The following is a 19,968-nucleotide window of genomic DNA, read 5'->3' on the forward strand; positions in this document are numbered from 1 at the left end:
TTATTCACTGTCATTAGGACTATATATTACTCACTGCCATTAGGACTATATATTACTCACTGCCATCTGGACTAAATATTACTTACTACCATTAAGACTATATATTACTCACTGTCATTAGGACTATATATTACTCACTGTCATTAGGACTATATATTACTCACTGTCATTAGGACTATATATTACTCACTGTCATTAGGACTATATATTACTCACTGTCATTAGGACTATATATTATTCACTGTCATTAGGACTATATATTACTCACTGTCATTAGGACTATATATTACTCACTGTCATTAGGACTATATATTACTCACTGTCATTAGGACTATATATTACTCACTGTCATTAGGACTATATATTACTCACTGTCATTAGGACTATATATTACTGTCATTAGGACTATATATTACTCACTGTCATTAGGACTATATATTACTCACTGTCATTAGGACTATATATTACTCACTGTCATTAGGACTATATATTACTCACTGTCATTAGGACTATATATTATTCACTGTCATTAGGACTATATATTACTCACTGTCATTAGGACTATATATTACTGTCATTAGGACTATATATTACTCACTGTCATTAGGACTATATATTACTCACTGTCATTAGGACTATATATTACTCACTGTCATTAGGACTGTATATTACTCACTGCCATTAGAACTATATATTACCCACTGCTTTTAGGACTATATGACTATATATTGCCAACTGCCATTAAGACTATATATTACTCACTGCTATTAGGACTATATACTACTCACTGCCATTAGGACTATATATTACTCACTGCCATCTGGACTATATATTACCCACTGCTATTAAGACTATATATTACCCACTGCCATTAGAACTATGTTGTTGCTGTTGTTGTTGGGTTTAACACATTTTTCAGCAGACGATAGGCTATACATGGCAGCCAGTATTAATGGTGAAGGAAGAACCTGGAAAAATCCCAGAAAGAACCATCAACCCATGAGAAGCTACTGGCAAGCTTTCTGACATACCCACATTGGCCGAATCAGACTCTAACCTGGGCAGACAGAGGTGAGATGGCAGTGATCCGTAATGGAGAGCGCTTTAGACCACTTGGTAACTCGGCACCCGCATTAGAACTATATATTACCCACTGCAATTAGGACTGTATATTACTCAATGTTATTAGAACTATATATTACCCACTGCCATCAGAGCTATATATTACCCACCACTATTATGACTATATGACTATATATTGCTTGCTGCCATTAGGACTATATGACTATATATTACTCACTGCCATTAGGACTATATATTACCCACTGCCATTAGAACTATATATTACCCACTGCAATTAGGACTATATATTACTCACTGTTACTAGAATTATATATTACTCACTGCCATTATAACTATATATTACCCACTGCTATTAAGACTATATATTACTCACTGTTATTCGAACTATATATTACCCACTGCCATTAGAACTATATATTACCCACTGCAATTAGGACTATATATTACCCACTGCAATTAGGACTATATGACTATATATTACTCACTGCCATTAGGACTACATATTACTCATTGCTATTAGGACTATATATTACCCACTGCAATTAGGACTATATATTACTCACTGTTATTAGAACTATATATTACCCACTGCCATCAGAACTATATATTACCCTCCACTATTTTGGACTATATGACTATATATTACTCACTGCCATTAGGACTACATATTACTCATTGCTATTAGGACTATATATTACCCACTGCCATTAGGACTATATACCACTCACTGCCATTAGGACTATATATTACTTGCTGCTATCTGGACTATATATTACTCACTGCCATTAGGACTAAATCATACCCACTGCCATTAGAACTACATATTAACCACTACCATTAGGAATATATATTACTCACTGCCATTAAGACTATATACTGCTCACTGCCATTAGGACTATATACTGCTCACTGCCATTAGGACTATATACTACCCACTGCTATTAGGACTATATATTACTCACTGCCATCTGGACTATATATTACTCACACTATATATTACTCACTGCCATTAAGACTATATATTACTTACTTCCATTAGGACTTTTTTTTAATCATCACCATTAGGACTATATATTACTCACTGCCATTGAAACCATATATTACTCACTGCTATCACACTTAAAGATACTACAAGGAGAGTTAGGAAACCTCCAGAAATTGATGGTTACTGACAGTATTTTTCATTTTTGGGACATTGTAATATAGTCTGTCTGGCATAAAAGACGAGATTTCTTCTGAAGAAACTAGTGTCAGATCATAAGTGCATGTTTATAACTTTTTGTGGTCAGCATGGGTACATAGTAATTATTTCTATATACCAAGGAGTGCCAAACATAAGCTTGCCCTTTTTCATCTGACATCATTTCCATTAGCTATTTCTTTTGGCAATCAGAAGAACTACATGCATCTTAACATTAATTTCCCAAACTACCAGTACTAATATTTTATATAATAGAAAAGTGAAAATTTGATCTTTAGCATGAAGTATATTGTAATTAAATAATCAAGCATAAAGGAACACTTGCAATGTTTACAGAACCATAATGTTTAATAGTTACATGTAAGATTTACTTCAAAGATTAAAACATCTGAGTGAATGAAATGCAGATGAAATGAAACAGCTTTATCAGCAAAACAGGGTCCCTGATAAAGGGAACAAACTTGAAACCTCTTTGATGTGGGCTCTGATAAAAACTTGCAAGCTGTGCAAAAAGTTACCAAACTACAGTATGCACTTGGTCTTTGTAAATTCACTGAAAGAAGTTTTATTATAAGAAATTCAGTAATTCTAAGCCATTCAACATAATATATTTCATTAATGTTTAATAAATGTGATAATTTCTGAGCCAGAGTTCATATGATCTCATCCTCCTCTGCTCTACATCTCCCAACTCCCAACACCCCATCATGAGCTGAGTAATTGATCCCATTGTATGGAGGTCATACTTGACTGGGTAGCCAGTCTTTATTTATAAAGGTCAAAAACATTATTCAGATATTAAGTCTGTCATTAGTGCCTAATTGATTCATTTTTTATAAACGTAATGAACTCTGATCCAGCGTTCATATTACCTCCTATTTCTCCTCCCCCTCAAACCCTACACGAAAGTGATCCCATCCCAGTCCATGTGTAACCATGCTACAACAGGTCTCTTCCAGTTAAAACCGGGGCTGTTAATTCCAGCATGAATATCATGTGACATAGTACAAATAGCAAGCATATGTACCCTTGTTATTATCAAACAGACTGTTGAATTTGTAGATGGTTGAAAATGGTTTTAAAAATGTGTACTACAAATTTGCATTGTTGAAGCCAAACATATAAACAGCTCAGCACATTGCATTTAAACAATCCAAGAAATGGAGCTAAATGCAAAAGCATATTACTGGAGTAAAAATGTAGGTCACTTTGACTACATTTTGACCATGATGTAGGGTCTATTCATGAACTGAAAATTTAGTGTGGAAATCCCCGCCCCCCACTTGTTGGACAAGGAGAGAAACTTTATGAATAATGAATGATTTTAATGAACAAATAAAAGCAGGGGTTGAAAATATAAAAAGCATGATTTTACCACGTTCAGCACTTTATCTAGGCATGATTGTTTAGAAATTGGCATAAATACCACAACTGAGTTTGCTACAATAAACACTGGGGGTGACGAATATCACTCCTCAGTACAAATTAAGTACCAATTAATTACCAATTAAGTTTAAGTCATATAAATGTATCAGAGAAAGGGAACCAAATGCAAAAACTAAACACTCAGACACCTAACCCAACATCAAAGATTTAGCTCCATGTATGAAATTTTCTTCCACTGTTGCATTTGTACGTCAAATGATACTTTGCCAGGGCATTTATCTCCAGAAATATTAATCACTACCATCAGACTTAAAGATAATTGCCAGGCTAGTAAGAACACCTTCTATTTATAGACCGTATTTTCATTACTGGAGCATTTTAAGACTATTTCTGGCACGGAAGGTTGAAAATTGCTTCTGAGGAAACTGCAGATAAAAGAGTGTATTTGAATTACTCCTAGAGCTTTTGTGGTCAGCATGCATACATTGTAATCATTTCTATATACCAAGGAGTGGTCAATCATGTGACATCATTTCCTGTACTTATTTCTTTTGGCAACCATCATAGTAAACCACCACATGCATCTTAACATTAGTTTCCCAAGCTATTAATATTTGATACAATAGAAATGTGAAATTTGACCTTTAGCCACAAAGTGTATTTTAATTAAATAATCTAATTTAAAGGTACACTTACAACATATAAAGAACCATACTATGAGGTAGTTACATTTAAAGTTTACTTCAAAGACTCAAACAGCTTACTGACCGAAATGGCACAAGAAAGGAAACAGCTTCATCAGCACAAAAAAAAGGCTCACTGATAATGGAACAAAACTGATATTTTTTTTATGTGCACTCTGATAGTAACATGCAAACTTAGAACAAGTTCTCAAGCTACAGTATGCACTTGTTATTTGCACATTTACTTGAAGCAGTTACATTACAAACCATTCAACAGTTTATATTTTATTGATTTTTATTCAGTGTAATGAATTCTGAGACGGAGATCATATAATCTCAACCTCCTCTGCTTCACATAAAAATGGCCCTCTCCCAAAACCCTGTCACCAGATGAATAATTGATCCCATCGTATGAAGGTCATATTTGGCTAGCCTTTTTAATGATGGCCACAAAAGGTACTGTTGTTTAAGTCCATGACTAACTCATTCACTCCTAATTAATGCAATTAATTCTGAATCATATATCACATTACCACTTCCTTCCCCCCCCCCCCCCCCGGTAACCATGCTGATGAATAGGCCACTTCCAGCTAAAGTGTAGGATGCTAATTAATCATGAATAACACATGACATGGTACATATATTGTACATATGTGCATTATTACAATCCAATAAATGATGTGCATGTACATGTTTGAAATTTTAATAAAAATCATATACAAGTAATACACATTATAACGCGATTCATTATAACAGGATTCTGCTTATAATGCAATGGCAGTATGGCTCCGATTTTTTAATTTAAGATGACCTCTCTTTTTAACATCTTAAATGCATGCTCTTGGAAAAGCCAATTATTCATATCTCTAGCAGATGTTTAATACCAGCATTGCATTTAATGTTGCCTTAACTTCGTCTAGCACCGTTTCCACTATATTGACATATATACAATTCCAAACTGAAGTATATCTGATGTCTGATGAAACTGGTGAACAAACCAAATGCTATATGATAAGGAGGTTAGTTAAAACTGATGACATTGAAATTTCAATGCACATTTTTTATGGGAAGTTTCTCAAATGTTTATATAACATGATCCGGTTTATATGCCGATGTTATTCTCTGGACCCTGAGCATCGCATTATAATGGGTTTTACCTATATAACACATATAGATTGTTGAACAGATATATATACATTCTCAGCACAATGCATCTAGAAATCATTTGGGTTTTTTCTTTCTCAAAACTAATTTTGACAAATGTACATACTTCACACAGGTGGGGTCTGTTCTAGGATATGTGATTAATGCTGATTTCTCAAAATTTCATATTGAAAACTCAGTTGAACGTTCAAAACTCGAACGTCATATTTGTAAGTCCATCCATCATTTATTCATCAATTCATGTGTATAATACAGCCCCACCCCACCCCATTGAATGAACCCTGTATAAATGAATCTCAGCAGCTGTCTGCATCATCCTTTTATTCTGTATGTGTAAAGTTTTGTATATAGTCCCTAAAATCAATTAATGCAATTAACATCACTTGTATGATTCATTATTTTCTAAAATTATGATATTTATGGAGCAGGTTTATACATTTCTTGCCAGATATGTTCAAGAGAGGCTCTTAAACAAACCCATGTATTGGTAATGTATGTATGTATGTATGTGTGTGTGTGTGTGTGTGTATGTATGTATGTGTGTGTGTGTATGTATGTATGTATATATGTATGTATGTGTGTGTGTTTGTATGTATGTATGCATGTCTGTATGCATGTATGTATGTACATGCAAGTGTGCATACATACATACGTATGTAAATAATTGTATCCATCGATATTTTAGCCAAGTAATTTTTATACTTGTGAAAAATAAAACATATTCAATTGAAATGACTACATAATGTAGCGATCTAACACAGTCCTTAGTTACAAAACTTTTACTATTATTGATCTTGATAAGTGATGTTTCATTATTTCTCTCCCCTCACTGAGGATCGTTACATCCATCTGTATAATCACCTGATTCACTGATTTACTTCATTGATTTATACAGAGATGGGCTGGTTGACTGATCACTGATTGATTGATTTGATAAACTGAACAAATGATTTAAACTAAGAATTTGTTGTTGCTTATGTTTTCTTTGCAATGCACTTTCTACTTTTTTTTTACCTGCATGTAAAGATCACCTGCTAATAATAGTCATACAATGTATTTGACACATCACCCGATATTTTTGTGCGGGGGGGAGGGTGATAGCACTAAAGCAAAAACAACAGGTGCTATGTCTTACACTGTAGGACTACTGCTAATAAAAGTCACTTCTGGATAGTATCATGATGGTTGCTATTTTACATTAATGATTTAATCACTTTTCTTACAGATGTGATTTTCGTTCCAGTGCACAGTGTAAAATCACTGATAAAACTGGTAACATAAATCACATTATCTGCTTCCTCCTAAGCATGTGGAGGGCTGCAAGAAATTTTGACTCTGAAGAGACTAAACTGGTTAACAAGTCAAGCATGACCTCCATAAACTGTGAAAGTTGGGATAGCTTTCATGTAGGTCCAGAAAGAACCATGTAATTTTATCTCTGATAAAATAGTTTAACTGGTCAAATATGACCTGGATCAAATGGGATCAAATGTACTTAATCCTATAGTGTTGCAAGTAGGATCTATTTAATCTGGCAGAGTAAATTTCAAAGAGACAAAATAATGTACGAAGTATTAGTTCCCATTTCTTTAACATTATATAGTCGAATAAATTCCTGAAAGCATGTGACTACTGGAAATCTGGTTGGTTTTTAATAGCACTTTCTTGGATTATGTTGTTGTTGTTGTTCTAGGGTTTAATGCCATTTTTCAGCACAAGACAGGCTATACATGGCGGCCAGTATAACTGGTGGAGGAAGAACCCTGGAAAACCCAGGGAAGAACTACCGACACACGAGAAGCTACTGGCAGGCTTTCCCACATACCCACGCTAGCCGAGCCTTGGACTTGAACACACGCAGACAGAGGTGAGATGGCAGTGATCCGGAATGGTGAGCGCTTTAGACCACTCGGCCACTTGGGGCCCCCCTTCTTGGATTATATCATATTAAAGAATTTTAGATTTTCTAAAGAACCATGTGGAGGGAACCTTTTATTAGACTTAATATATGCAAAACTACAAAGACCCAGATCTTCCATCATATAATGTGTCAGCAGATCTGGGTATATTGAGTTTGTTAGGAGTATTCAGTAGAACAAACAACATAGGCCCTGATGGCAATTGGACTTGACTAACATAAGAGTACATAAGGTATCTCATTAATACAGAAACTCTCCAGGTATGGTATACTGTATACTAGAACTCTCCTGGTATGGTATACTGTACACTAGAACTTTCCTGGTATGGTATACTGTACACTAGAACTCTCCTGGTATGGTATATTGTACACTAGAACTCTCCTGGCATGGTATACTGTATACTAGAACTCTCCTGGTATGGTATACTGTACACTAGAACTCTCCTGGTATGGTAATATACTGTATACTAGAACTCTCCTGGTATGGTATATTGTACACAAGAATCCTGCTGATCTATGGAACTAAGGAATTATTCTAGACTTGGTGAAAAACACAAACATAACAGATCATGTTAAAACTCTTGATAACTAAAAGGGATTTCCTAAGATAAAATAAATCTGACAAATAGTAAAGATTAAAACAATAAAGACTGCTTCTGCATATAGATGAAAGAATTCAGTCAGTTGTAAATATAAATGCCTGATAATTCTGGACCAACAGATGTTATTCTGATGAATCCAACAAGAATTCTGTATCTTCTGATGCCACCCCCTCCTCTCAACTTTCTTTTACATAGTGATCAGTTTCCAGTTGTAGATGACTCGATGTACTTTTCAGGACAAAGGATACCTCTCAAGCAGTTAGGGATGTGCAGTTTTACCAAAGGAAGATAATGCCTGGTGGGATGTGAAGGTATTCCTTCCCATCTGCAGGGGTGGTCCAGTCACCCCTGGTTCCCTGGCCCGGTTTTGTTATCTTTATAACTCATCAGTGGGAATTAATCTAGTGGATTCATTTGATCAAGTACTGATCTGACCATGTCTTGAAAGTGAGACATGTGCCAGTTTTACTAGTCTAATAGCTTATTCTGGTACAGATTCCATGGGTATTTTGTACTGCTGTACATTGGCATGAACTGATGTTAGCAGTTTTTCTATAAACAGCATACAAATAAAATGTGTGCCTCAACCTTTATTTGTTTAATTTGAAGCTTTAATCTTTTTCAGTGTATATTGTTCTAAAACCTGTAAAATTTCTAAAAGATGTGTCCAGAGAGAAAATTTGTCAACTATGCAGCAAACCAGCAAACCAAAATGGTGGATGTGGAGCATGAAGTCCTGAGAGAGCTGGTGATGAATATTAATGCCAAATCACTCATCTAAGAGAACTGCAGGATGAAAATTCTCCAAGAAAGATGTAAAATTGATAACCTTAACATTTTTCATGATTAGAACCTGGAGGAGGAAATCATGGGTGGGATAACAATCTTGACTACCCACATTAACCAACAACATCCAATCATGGGTGGGATAACAATCTTGGCTACCCACATTAACCAACAACATTAAATCATGGGTGGGATAACAATATTGACTACCCACATTAACCAGCAACATCCAATTGTAGCCTGGTAAATGATCAAAGTTGAAAAGATGCCATTTATATGGAAGCCTGTGTTACTGAACTTGATCACCCATATGATCTGAATTTTGGTTCACCTTAACTTAAAGTTTAATCAATGACAAAACCACATCCACTTTTCAAGAAATTTAGAAGGCAGGAACTTGGGGCTTAATAAAGGATAAAAATAGCAAAACTGTATGAGGCAGGACTCTAAACTTATCACAGAATAAATTGTGTAAAATATCTGCCAATACAGAATTAACCATTGATTTCCTCTACTTTACATTTACTTTTATGTTTACTCAAAACTAGTGTGTTGAAATAATGGCCATAACAGCTGCATCAGCAACAACATCTCTAAAAGTATTTCTTTCCCTATTGTGAATTGGAACAAGACAAAAGAGCAATAACTGAGGTGACTACAGTTTGGTGTTTAACAACACAGCAAGACTTTTAAAGGTTTATCATGCTAAGGTAAATAGACCCAAGTGCCTTGCCTTTGGCCACACCATGGTAGCTGATCCAGGCTGATCTGGTCCTGCATTTGTAAAACATCTTGACACTGAGAAAAATCTCAGTTCAAATGCTGCAGATTTTTTTTGGTAAATTGCAGTATGATAGTTGCACTAACCCTATATTTTAAAATAAGCTGGTTATTTTGAGGCTCAGCAATGAGAAGCTGGCCTATGCTTAGACTTCTCAGAAATTTAAGAGAGGAACTCAATTTTAAGAAGTTTTATGAAAGCAAGGCCTGGTGGTGGGATTTGAAACCACATCCTCTGGTTGAAAGCAAGGCCTGGTGGTGGGATTTGAAACAACATCCTCTGGTCAAAAGCAAGGCCTGGTGGTGGGATCTGAAACCACATCCTCTGGTTGAAAGAAAATCCTGGTGGTGGGATCTGAAACCACATCCTCTGGTTGAAAGCGAGGCCTGGTCGTGGGATCTGAAACCACATCCTCTAGATGAAAACAAGGCCAGGTGGTGGGATTTGAAACCACATTCTCTGGTATAAAGCAGGGCCTTGTGGTGGGATTTGAAAACATCATCTGGTTACAAGTCCAAAATCTTAATTACTCAGCCACCATGTTTCATTCTGGCACCAAGTTAAGATCATAAGCCAATGTAAAAGATACAAGAAATATCCAAAAAAGGTAATGCTGTGTACACATATACAAGTTGGTCATCGTATAAATCAACCTTCTTGCAGAACTATGCACCAATACTGTACTAGAATTATACTGTACTAGACTTATGCTGTACTAGTATTATGCTGTACTATAGTTATGCTGTAGTAGTGTTATGCTGTACTAGTGTTATGCTGTAATCATGTTATGCTGTACTAGTGTTTTGCTGTACTAGTATTATGTTGTACTAGTATTATGCTGTACTAGCATTATGCTGTACTAATATTATGCTGTACTAGAACTAAGCTGTGCTAGTATTATGCTGTACTAGTATTATGCTTTACTAATATTATGCTGTACTAGAACTATGTTGTAATAGTATTATTCCATCTGTTGGTCAATTGCTATATCCAAGAGTCTTATAAGTCAAGATTTTTTCCCCAAAATATTTACTACAATTGCAAACAGCAGGCTGGTTCAAAAAAGTTAATTTGAACACTGTTAATTCTTAAAGACTCTTATTCTAAAAGTTGCTCTGAACACTTATTTCTAGATTATAGGTGTTCTAAAAGTTGTTTGGAACTTTCCATTCCTGATGATATCTATTCTAAAAGTTGTTATTTGAACAGTTAATTCCTGATGATAGGTATTCTAAAAAAAAGTTTTGAAATCTGTGAATTCCTAATGGTAGTGAAATTCTAAAGAATAAAAATAAATAGCCTGCCTCTCTCTCTCTCTCTCTGTCTCTGTCTCTCTCTCTCTCTTTCTGCTTCCCATTTGTTACCATCCCCAACATCAATATCTTCCCATTTGTGACCATCCCCAGGAATATTTGCAAATGTGGCCATTCAACACATACCCCCCATCTTATGTTACAATTTGTGACCATCCCCATTATTAATATGTTCCCACTTGTGGCCATTCCACACATCTGAATGTTAACATTTGAAACACAAGTGTGCACCATAAGAAAAGATTTTCAATAATGTACAGCTCAACATAAAAGGGGATGACAAGAATAAAAATGTGTGCAAAACAACTTAAATAAATGGCATACAATAGACATTGCTGGAATGTTCTTGAAGATGGTGCAAAATGTAGACTTAAAAAGAATCATGCCACTGGTTTTTGGTGATAATGGGTAAAGAAAATTAAATGGACAATTGCAGTATCTTTATAATGAACCATGTGTATTATTTATGAAAAAAGACAGTTTTATTCAAAGAAAGATTTAGGTTATACAGTTAAACCTGTCTTGTGAGACCACTGTTATGAAAGACCACCTGTCTTGAGAGACCAGGTTCTCTTACACAGATTTAATTGTTATATAGTGTTATGACTTGTCATGAGAGACAATATTTTTTGGCAGAAGGGGTGGTCTTTCAAGACAGGCTCTACTGTAATTTATTCCAGATTGAAAGGGCATTAGGACTAGGAGGGATGGAGATGGAGACATTATGGGGTATCTACACTGGTACTGGTCTAATTGAAAACACATGCTCACTGTAGTGTTTGTCTGATTATGGAGTTACTTGAACATGGGTCACCTGGGGGTGGGGGGGATGACCAGTTAATCAATTACCATTTGAAGAACTGTATTGAATAATAAAATTGTTTTATACAGAGATATGACTTTATTGTGAAGGGTTGCTGGCTTGTTTTAAGTTTGTATTACATAGAAAACTTGGACTATATAGATCTAAAAAAGGGACCATTTTCAAAATTATTGTTAAAATTCTTCCATGAATTTTATTTGAATTTCTTTGAAAGCTGGATCCATTAGATTTGTCTCTTGAAAGACTCTAGAAATATCCCATTTTTGTCAGCCTTTTCCATGGTGTCATATGGACACATTTAACGGATTATTAATCAATGATAAATCCATCACAGGAAACTGATGGCAGATTATGACATTTTAACTCATTGAGAAAGCAAGATCACAGTCTGTTCCATTTACAACAATGTATGATTTACTAGGATCAAAATCTAAGATAAATTAAATTTTAGTCACCAAATTTCGTGCATATTATATATATATATATATATATATATATATATATATATATATATATATATATATATATATAGAGAGAGAGAGAGAGAGAGAGAGAGAGAGAGAGAGAGAGAGAGTAGTAAATGGATTAAAGGCACATCATTACAGTCATGACTAATGTGAATTCATTTATTTCCAAGGTTATAAATTTCATGTTTGTAAAAAAAATCTCATTTACGTCAGTATTTAATTCACAGATAGGGAAATCAACATCTAAATTTATGGATTGGGGAAGAAACCTACTGTTTCTACAGAATGATCATCAATCAAGGGGTCATTAAATTCATGACTGGGGGAAGAGACCTACTGTTTCCACAGAATGATCATCAATCATTAGGTTATTAAATTCATGGACTGACATAAGAGACCTATTGTATCCACAGAATGATCATCAATCATTGCATCATTAAATTCATGATTGGGGGAAGAGACCTACTGTTTCCACAGAATGATCATCAATCATTAGGTCATTAAATTCATGGATTGACAGAAGAGACCTATTGTATCCACAGAATGATCATCAATCATTGGGTCATTAAATTCATGGATGGGGGAAGAGACCAATTGTAGCCACAGAATGATCAATAATCACTGAATAATTAAATTAATTGATTAGGGGAAGAGACCTACTGTTTCCACAGAATGATCTTCAATCACTGGGTCATTAAATTCATGGATTGACAGAAGAGACCTACTGTATCCACAGAATGATTGTCAATCATTGGGTCATTAAATTCATGGATTGACAGAAGAGACCTATTGTATCCACAGAATGATCGTCAATCATTGGGTCATTAAATTCATGGATGGGGGAAGAGACCAACTGTATCCACAGAATGATCATTAATCAATGGGTCATTAAATTCATGGATTGGTTAAGGAGTGCAACTGTTTCCACAAAATGATCATCATTCATTAGTCTTTAAATTCATGCATTGGGAATGGTGTATTATTCAATGGGTCTTGATATTCATGGCTTGAAGAAGGGGCTATTGTTTCCCTAGAATAATTATGATTCACTGGTTCTTTAAAGTTATGGACTTGTTAAGGGGTCTGTTGTTTCCCTAGAATGATCATCCTTCATTGGGTCTTCAAATTCATGGTTTTTGGATGTAACCAAGAAAGCCACAAAAATTGTTTTCACAGAAAAAATTCAGAGTATATAGATCAGACTAACCTTAGGCAGAACATAAAAGGCATACAAAATATAAAAAAAGCAGAAAAAGAAAAACCCTTAAAAAATAATGTCAAATGTTTTTTTTATAAAAGCCTAACTCTTTTGAAAAGTTAAAGACCTTCTCAATGTGACAATCATCATAAGATGCAACTCAAGGTCAAAACATCTGCTTACACTGGTCAACTTTTTGACATCCAGCAGGGTGCATTGGGCTTTTTTATATATATGCCCAACCCCACACGAGGGTTGCACTATCTGAATATTTATTCTTAAATTTAAATTTAAATCCCTCAGTGTGCCTGTTGGTATCAATCAACTGTTTCCATATATAACAATCAAAAACCGATTTTCTTCATTAACCCTGATTCACTTATGAGGACAATTTATGAACAGAATAAAATCTGTATAGCTCAAACATCAATCTCTTGAAAACATGGCATAATTCAAAGGACTTGCTCAGTCTTAACATACTGGTAGCACATTCTCATGTGTGCAACCTCAGAAAACTCAAAACTATAAAAACTCAAACCATAAATTATGGTTGCGATTGGATGGCTTTCAAAATTGTACTGTATTTTGTATTTTTTCTAAACAAAATGACAAGCAAAATGCATTAGAACAATTACATGAATATACAGTACTCCCTCACTATACAGTAAACCTGTCTTGAAAGACCACTGATATGTGAGACTGCCCGACTTGAGAGTCCTTATACTCAATGCACAGATTTATTAATTATATAGTGTTATGACCTGTTATGAGAGACCACCTGTCTAAAGAGATTATAATTTGTGGGCAGAAGGGTGTTCTTTCAAGGCAGGTTCTAATGTAGTTCTATTTAAGCAAGCCATAAAAAGTGGACTGTCTTATATGGAAGCTCACTTTATAATGAGTTATTTTATACATTCTGTTACTATTAATTACTACTGTAACTGATATATTACTATTAAATAATGAAACTGGAACAGCAATCATACCAGCCTTATATACAGGACTGTCTTATACTGAGTCACTTTATAGTGAGGGTGTACCACCAAAAATGAGGAACGTTTGAAAGATTCAAAATAAAATATTTAGAGCAAAAATCAAAGCAAGTAAAATTTCTAATTTAATGTTTGTTTTTATACGAGCAGTATCTTTGAGGCAAATTTTGTTACTTCAAAACATTCACACATGTGACGGTATTTGTAGTATACTCGGATTTTAAACAAGAGATGTGTTAAGGCTTTAGAATGGACTGTTGGAGATAAATGCTTGAAAATATAAGTATTACTTGGTATCACTTCTTGCTAATCAATGAATGCATCAAATATTAAAAAATATATTAGTAAATACTGTACAAATCTTCAAGGATTTATATACTTTTTTTAAAATAATTAGATAAAATAAGAAAATATCAAGGTTATATCAGACTGAAATTCATCTAAGGACTTAAGATTTTTACCCATATCCCATGTATTACAAAATTTATGATTTAATAAAATGTTATGGCTCAAAGATTGAAAACTGCTATTTTCACCACCATTTCATCTCTTTTTCCTCCACATTGAATAAAAATAATAAAAAAATTTTTCAATTAGTTCTGAAGTTCTCAAGTTCCTAAGACCACCTTTTTTTTCCTACACCAACCCATCCCCATGCTATCTATCCCCCAAATCCAAGAGTTATCTAGTTGCCTAGTTGAGAAACTAGATATAGTAGAAACTGGGATTCTGTTAACACTGAATCACCAAGACACAATAAAAAATATACACATCTGATGATTTAGCACTCCCTCATTGTAACACCCTTCATTGTAACAGTCCCTATTATATGGTAAGTATGATCATGAATCCCTCTGTAGTATGTATAATCTATATTCGCTTATAAGTCCAAGTGCAAACTGCAGAGACCCAGATCTGCTGTTGCATAATGCATTCACAGATCTGGGTCTGTGCACTGTTAGAAGCAATCAGAATAACACACAACATAGACCCAAATCTGCCAGCACATTTAGTGATGGATGATTGGTGTCTATGCTATTTGCAGTTCGATTTGACTTATAAGTGAGTACATACAGTAGAGGGAAAATTATATGTATAATGTACTTCATTTTATGGCCATCTCACTACAAAGCAGTATATTCTATGGCTCTGTGGACAGCATTATAATAAGGGATTACGATATAAAACAATTGTTATCCTAAACCAAACCTTGCGCCTTTTCCTATTTATATCCAATGACATTTGTACTCATTCAGAAATTCTAAATATTTCAATTCAAATAAAGTTAACTGCTGAATGAAGCTAGCACAGGAAAAATATTAATATTAAAAATTAATGGAATGACTTAAAAATATCTAGCTAGGACAGAAACAACAGTTACGATTACAAGTCACAGCAGCTTGTTTCTACACTTTGAGGAATTGAACATTAAATCAATTAAAATATACAATTTGAACAGAATCATCAAATGTCTTACCTTCTGAAAGAGGCACATTAGCAGACTGGACTGATCTTGTAATTAATAAAACTATAAGAAAAATAAGTCTCATATTTCCTTGGGTAGTCCTCCAGATTTGTGTCCATAAGTTTAAAGGATGGAGTAGGGACCCCATTATTGGATAAGCCCCTAAAACTCAAAAATCTTCAATGAAGAAAAAAGAACTTTTTCAAGTAATTCCTGTTTTATCCAAATTTCCTCATGTTTCTAACAATGACTTTAGAGGGGTATCAAACTGCCCAGGATGCCTTTATCCTTTGTATGTATGATTATACTAAAGGACCACTGCAATCCTGTCAGTCAGTCCCAAGACTACAGCACTTGCAGAAGGAGGGAAAAACAGCAAGCTGTATATAATTCACACACTAAAGTTGATGACGATGCAGGCTTCTTAACTTCTGGTTTGAAGTCAGCTAGAACTGAGGGTCATCTAAGGTCAACTCCAGTCTGGGAGAGAGAAAAAATTAGACTTCTTTGCAAACACTTACCAGGCAAAGATTAAGAAACCTGATACATACACATTAAATTGTGGTGTACCATATACACAGCTTGCAGATTTTCTGCTACTAGTTCTAAATTCCCAACAACTCCAAAAAATTTCAGAAGTTTCATTGGTCGGAAATTTATACCAGATGTGACTTTCTAAAACAAAGTAGGATGAAGGATCATGGCAATATAAAATTGCTCCTGTATGTTAAAAAGATCTTGAAAAGCTAGTGTTTTTATAATTACCTGTCTACCCATGTTCAAAAAAGTTTCTTGTATCTTGTAAATATAGTGACAAGTGTTAACCAGCCAAGTATTTCTTATATATATATATATATATATATATATATATATATATATATATATATATATATATATATATATATATATATTTCTATTTCAGTGATGGAATGCTTATTAAGCTTTTCTTGGGGGGATTAGTATACAAATATTTTTTCCTGACAATTATTTATGGACTTGAAAAGAATCAAAATGCTACAAACATTATTAAGCAATCAAAGTACTGAGAAACTGGTTAAGCTGAAATTAATTTAGTCAGTTTTGGCCCAGTATCATTCACTGAAACAAGCCTAAACATGTGATTTTTTTTATAATAATTTATTTATGATATTGATAAGGATTAGATACCTCTAATATTGAAGACTGGTCACATATTTTGTCCTAATAAGTTTGTTGACTGGTTTTCAAATGTTTAATATTATTAGCTATATTCTGCCTTGGAAATGAGAGCTAAATGACAATCCCCATGGACATGCCAGGGCAGCCAACCTCAGCTGGTCTAATCAGGTATTCTACCTGCCATCCTTGGAAATCTAGTCTGATGCTACTGTGACTTCCTTGTCCCGATACAACTTCCTAACAATGATCAAAACTCTCTGTATTATGATACCCTCTATAAAATGGACACATGCATCCCAGCCATGTCTGGTAAGGGTAAGTTTTATAATATAAGAAAGGTGGTGGGGGTTGCTAAAAGAATTGTTGCATGACCGGTGTCCTGTATGCAGAGGTGTCATTTTATATGAGGTCTTCATAAAGCTTCAGTAACATTAAAAACTATATGAATATCAAAAAAGTACATGAAACTGTGAGATGTGTAAGACAGCTACTATACAGTAAGATAGTCGCTTCAAATCTGTCACAGTCATCATTTCAAATGACATACAGTCATCAATTAAAATCTGATGTCCAATCATCATTTCAAAGCTGACACAGTCATCATTTCAAATCTGACACAGTCATCATTTCAAATCTGACATAGTCATCAATTAAAATCTGATGTAAAGTCACCATTTCAAATCTGACACATTCATCATTTCAAACCTGACATATAGTCATCATTTCTAATCTGACATACAGTCATAATTAAAATCAGACATGCAGTCATCAATTACAATCTGCTGTACAATCGTTTCAAATCTGACACACAGTCATCTTTTAAAATCGGATGTAGTCATCATTTCAGATCTGACATACAGTCCAATCTCTCCTTTGGATCACCTTTGTCAAATGACCCACTCACCAAATAATTAAGGGACCATTCCAAAATGTTTAGATTTTATCTTAAACGATGAAATTGTTCAGAATTATTATGAAAATATAAAGCATTCCGCTGCATAAGCACAATCTCAGGTTGTTAAGGATGTATATACTTTCTAATATTTACATCTTATTAGTCACGCAGGAAACATAAGCATATCAAATGTCTATTTTTAGTCAAACTTACTGCCAATAACTCTTTGAGATGATCCTGTAGTTAACTGCGTTGGTACATAAGAGAAAACTCCATTCAAACGTTAACTGTTACCGCCTAATGAAACTTTTCAACATATTTATTTAATATTTGCTGTTTATTTCTTCTCCGTTAATCGATATAGTGAAAACTAGAAGAATAAAATGTGGTTTCAATTTTAATTCCACTACCCTATGAAAGGAGACCACTTATTGCTCAATGTTCTCACTCTCTCTCTCTTTCTCTCTCTCGATTCACTGACATAAATATCGAAATTAAAGGTGACAATGAAGTTATTGCCAACATTTTTGTTGAAACTGTTGAAATTAAATTTAGAATGAAAACAGTACTCCTCCCACTCTTCATAATGCTTCCTGGTTGGACACAGATCTTGAATCACTTGATCAATATTTTCTGTGCATTTCTTCGACAAGAAATTTGTACAAGAAAAAACAATTGCCACTTTTCACATTTGTAACACAAGTTGTGACCACAAAATCTTATTTTTGCTTGAAAGAACCATCCCATCCATATCAAAAGTCAAGGCAGGTAATGCTGATGATAAATATGTAAAATTGTATCGTTCATTCATTTTTTGTACTTAATTTAGGGGTCATTTGGTGGAAGTAAATTGTACAAGAGCGGCAGGTCTTTAATTAACAAGCATTTTTTTACACAAAGCAATGTACATTTGCAATTGAATTTTTTTTACCAATTTATACTTTTCAACATACTAAATTCCAAATGTAATTTTTAACATCACAAATTCTGTACGTGGCATTAATTAAAAAGACTCCACATTTATCAGAATCATCAGTGAAAACTTTAGTTTTAAAAGTTAAAATATTGACCAATAATATTTTAATATATACACAAATGTTTATGTATTTGCGAAGATCAAAATATGCAATAAATTTGATATTTATGCAATAATTTTAACTTAAACTAATTGACCAATTAATAAATTTATGTACCAGTATATATATATATATATATATATATATATATATATATATATATATATATATATATATATTGTATATTAAATATTAATACTTGATAACAATGAAAATTATATACATTCAATGGGAGTTTCTTGCCATCTTTCAGTTAAAAGACCATCTCTCTTAAGAGAACACTTTTGGATCATCCCATAAGTGGTATATTAAGTAACCGAGACATGACTTTATAAAAATGCCAGCTAAAAAAAAGTATCTTCTATACAAATAAATAATTTTAAAAGATAAAATGCAAAAACCAATTACGGAATTCAATTTGTTAACTTTCTGCACTAAATGTCCTAACTTATCTGATGAAAACAAAGACTAATACATTTAGAAATATACTGGTAAATATGCCAGATCTAAACTATAAATAACTGAGATCCTGATCTGCCCTCATATTAAATGCAATGGCATATCAGGCTCTATGCAGTGTGTTCTACCAAACCACACAGACCTATAAAGCACTGGCAGATCTGGATCTATGCAGTATGTTCTACTGATTTGGCCTACAAAACCACACAGACCCATAATGCACTGGCAGATATAAATCTATACAGTATGTTCTACCAAACCACACAGACCCATAAAGCACTGGCAGATCAGAATATATGCAGTATGTTCTACTGATCTGGCCTATCAAACCACACAGACCCATAAAGCACTGACAGATCAGGGTCTGTGCAGTGTGTTCTACTGATTTGGCCTACCAAACCAAACAGACCCATACTGCACTGGCAGATCAGGCTCTATGCAGTGTGTTCTACCAAACCACACAGACCCATAAAGCACTGGCAGATCAGGCTCTATGCAGTGTGTTCTACTGATTTGCC

General features: G+C 34.1%; 1 protein-coding gene across 1 annotated transcript in view; it reads right to left on the reverse strand.

Moving 5' to 3' along the window:
• Positions 1 to 16,260, reverse strand: part of LOC149778517 (uncharacterized) — a 192,779-nt gene extending 176,519 nt beyond the window's left edge. The window contains exon 1 of the mRNA XM_089939397.1: positions 15,875 to 16,260. Within this exon, the coding sequence (XP_089795523.1) occupies positions 15,875 to 16,010 (136 nt within the window). The 5' untranslated portion in view covers positions 16,011 to 16,260. The remainder of the gene's footprint in view (positions 1 to 15,874) is intronic.
• Positions 16,261 to 19,968: the final 3,708 nt, after the last annotated feature.

Source organism: Sinohyriopsis cumingii, chromosome 17, assembly GCF_028554795.1.
Source record: "Sinohyriopsis cumingii isolate HCF-2022 chromosome 17, ASM2855479v2, whole genome shotgun sequence".
NCBI lineage: Eukaryota > Metazoa > Mollusca > Bivalvia > Unionida > Unionidae > Sinohyriopsis > Sinohyriopsis cumingii.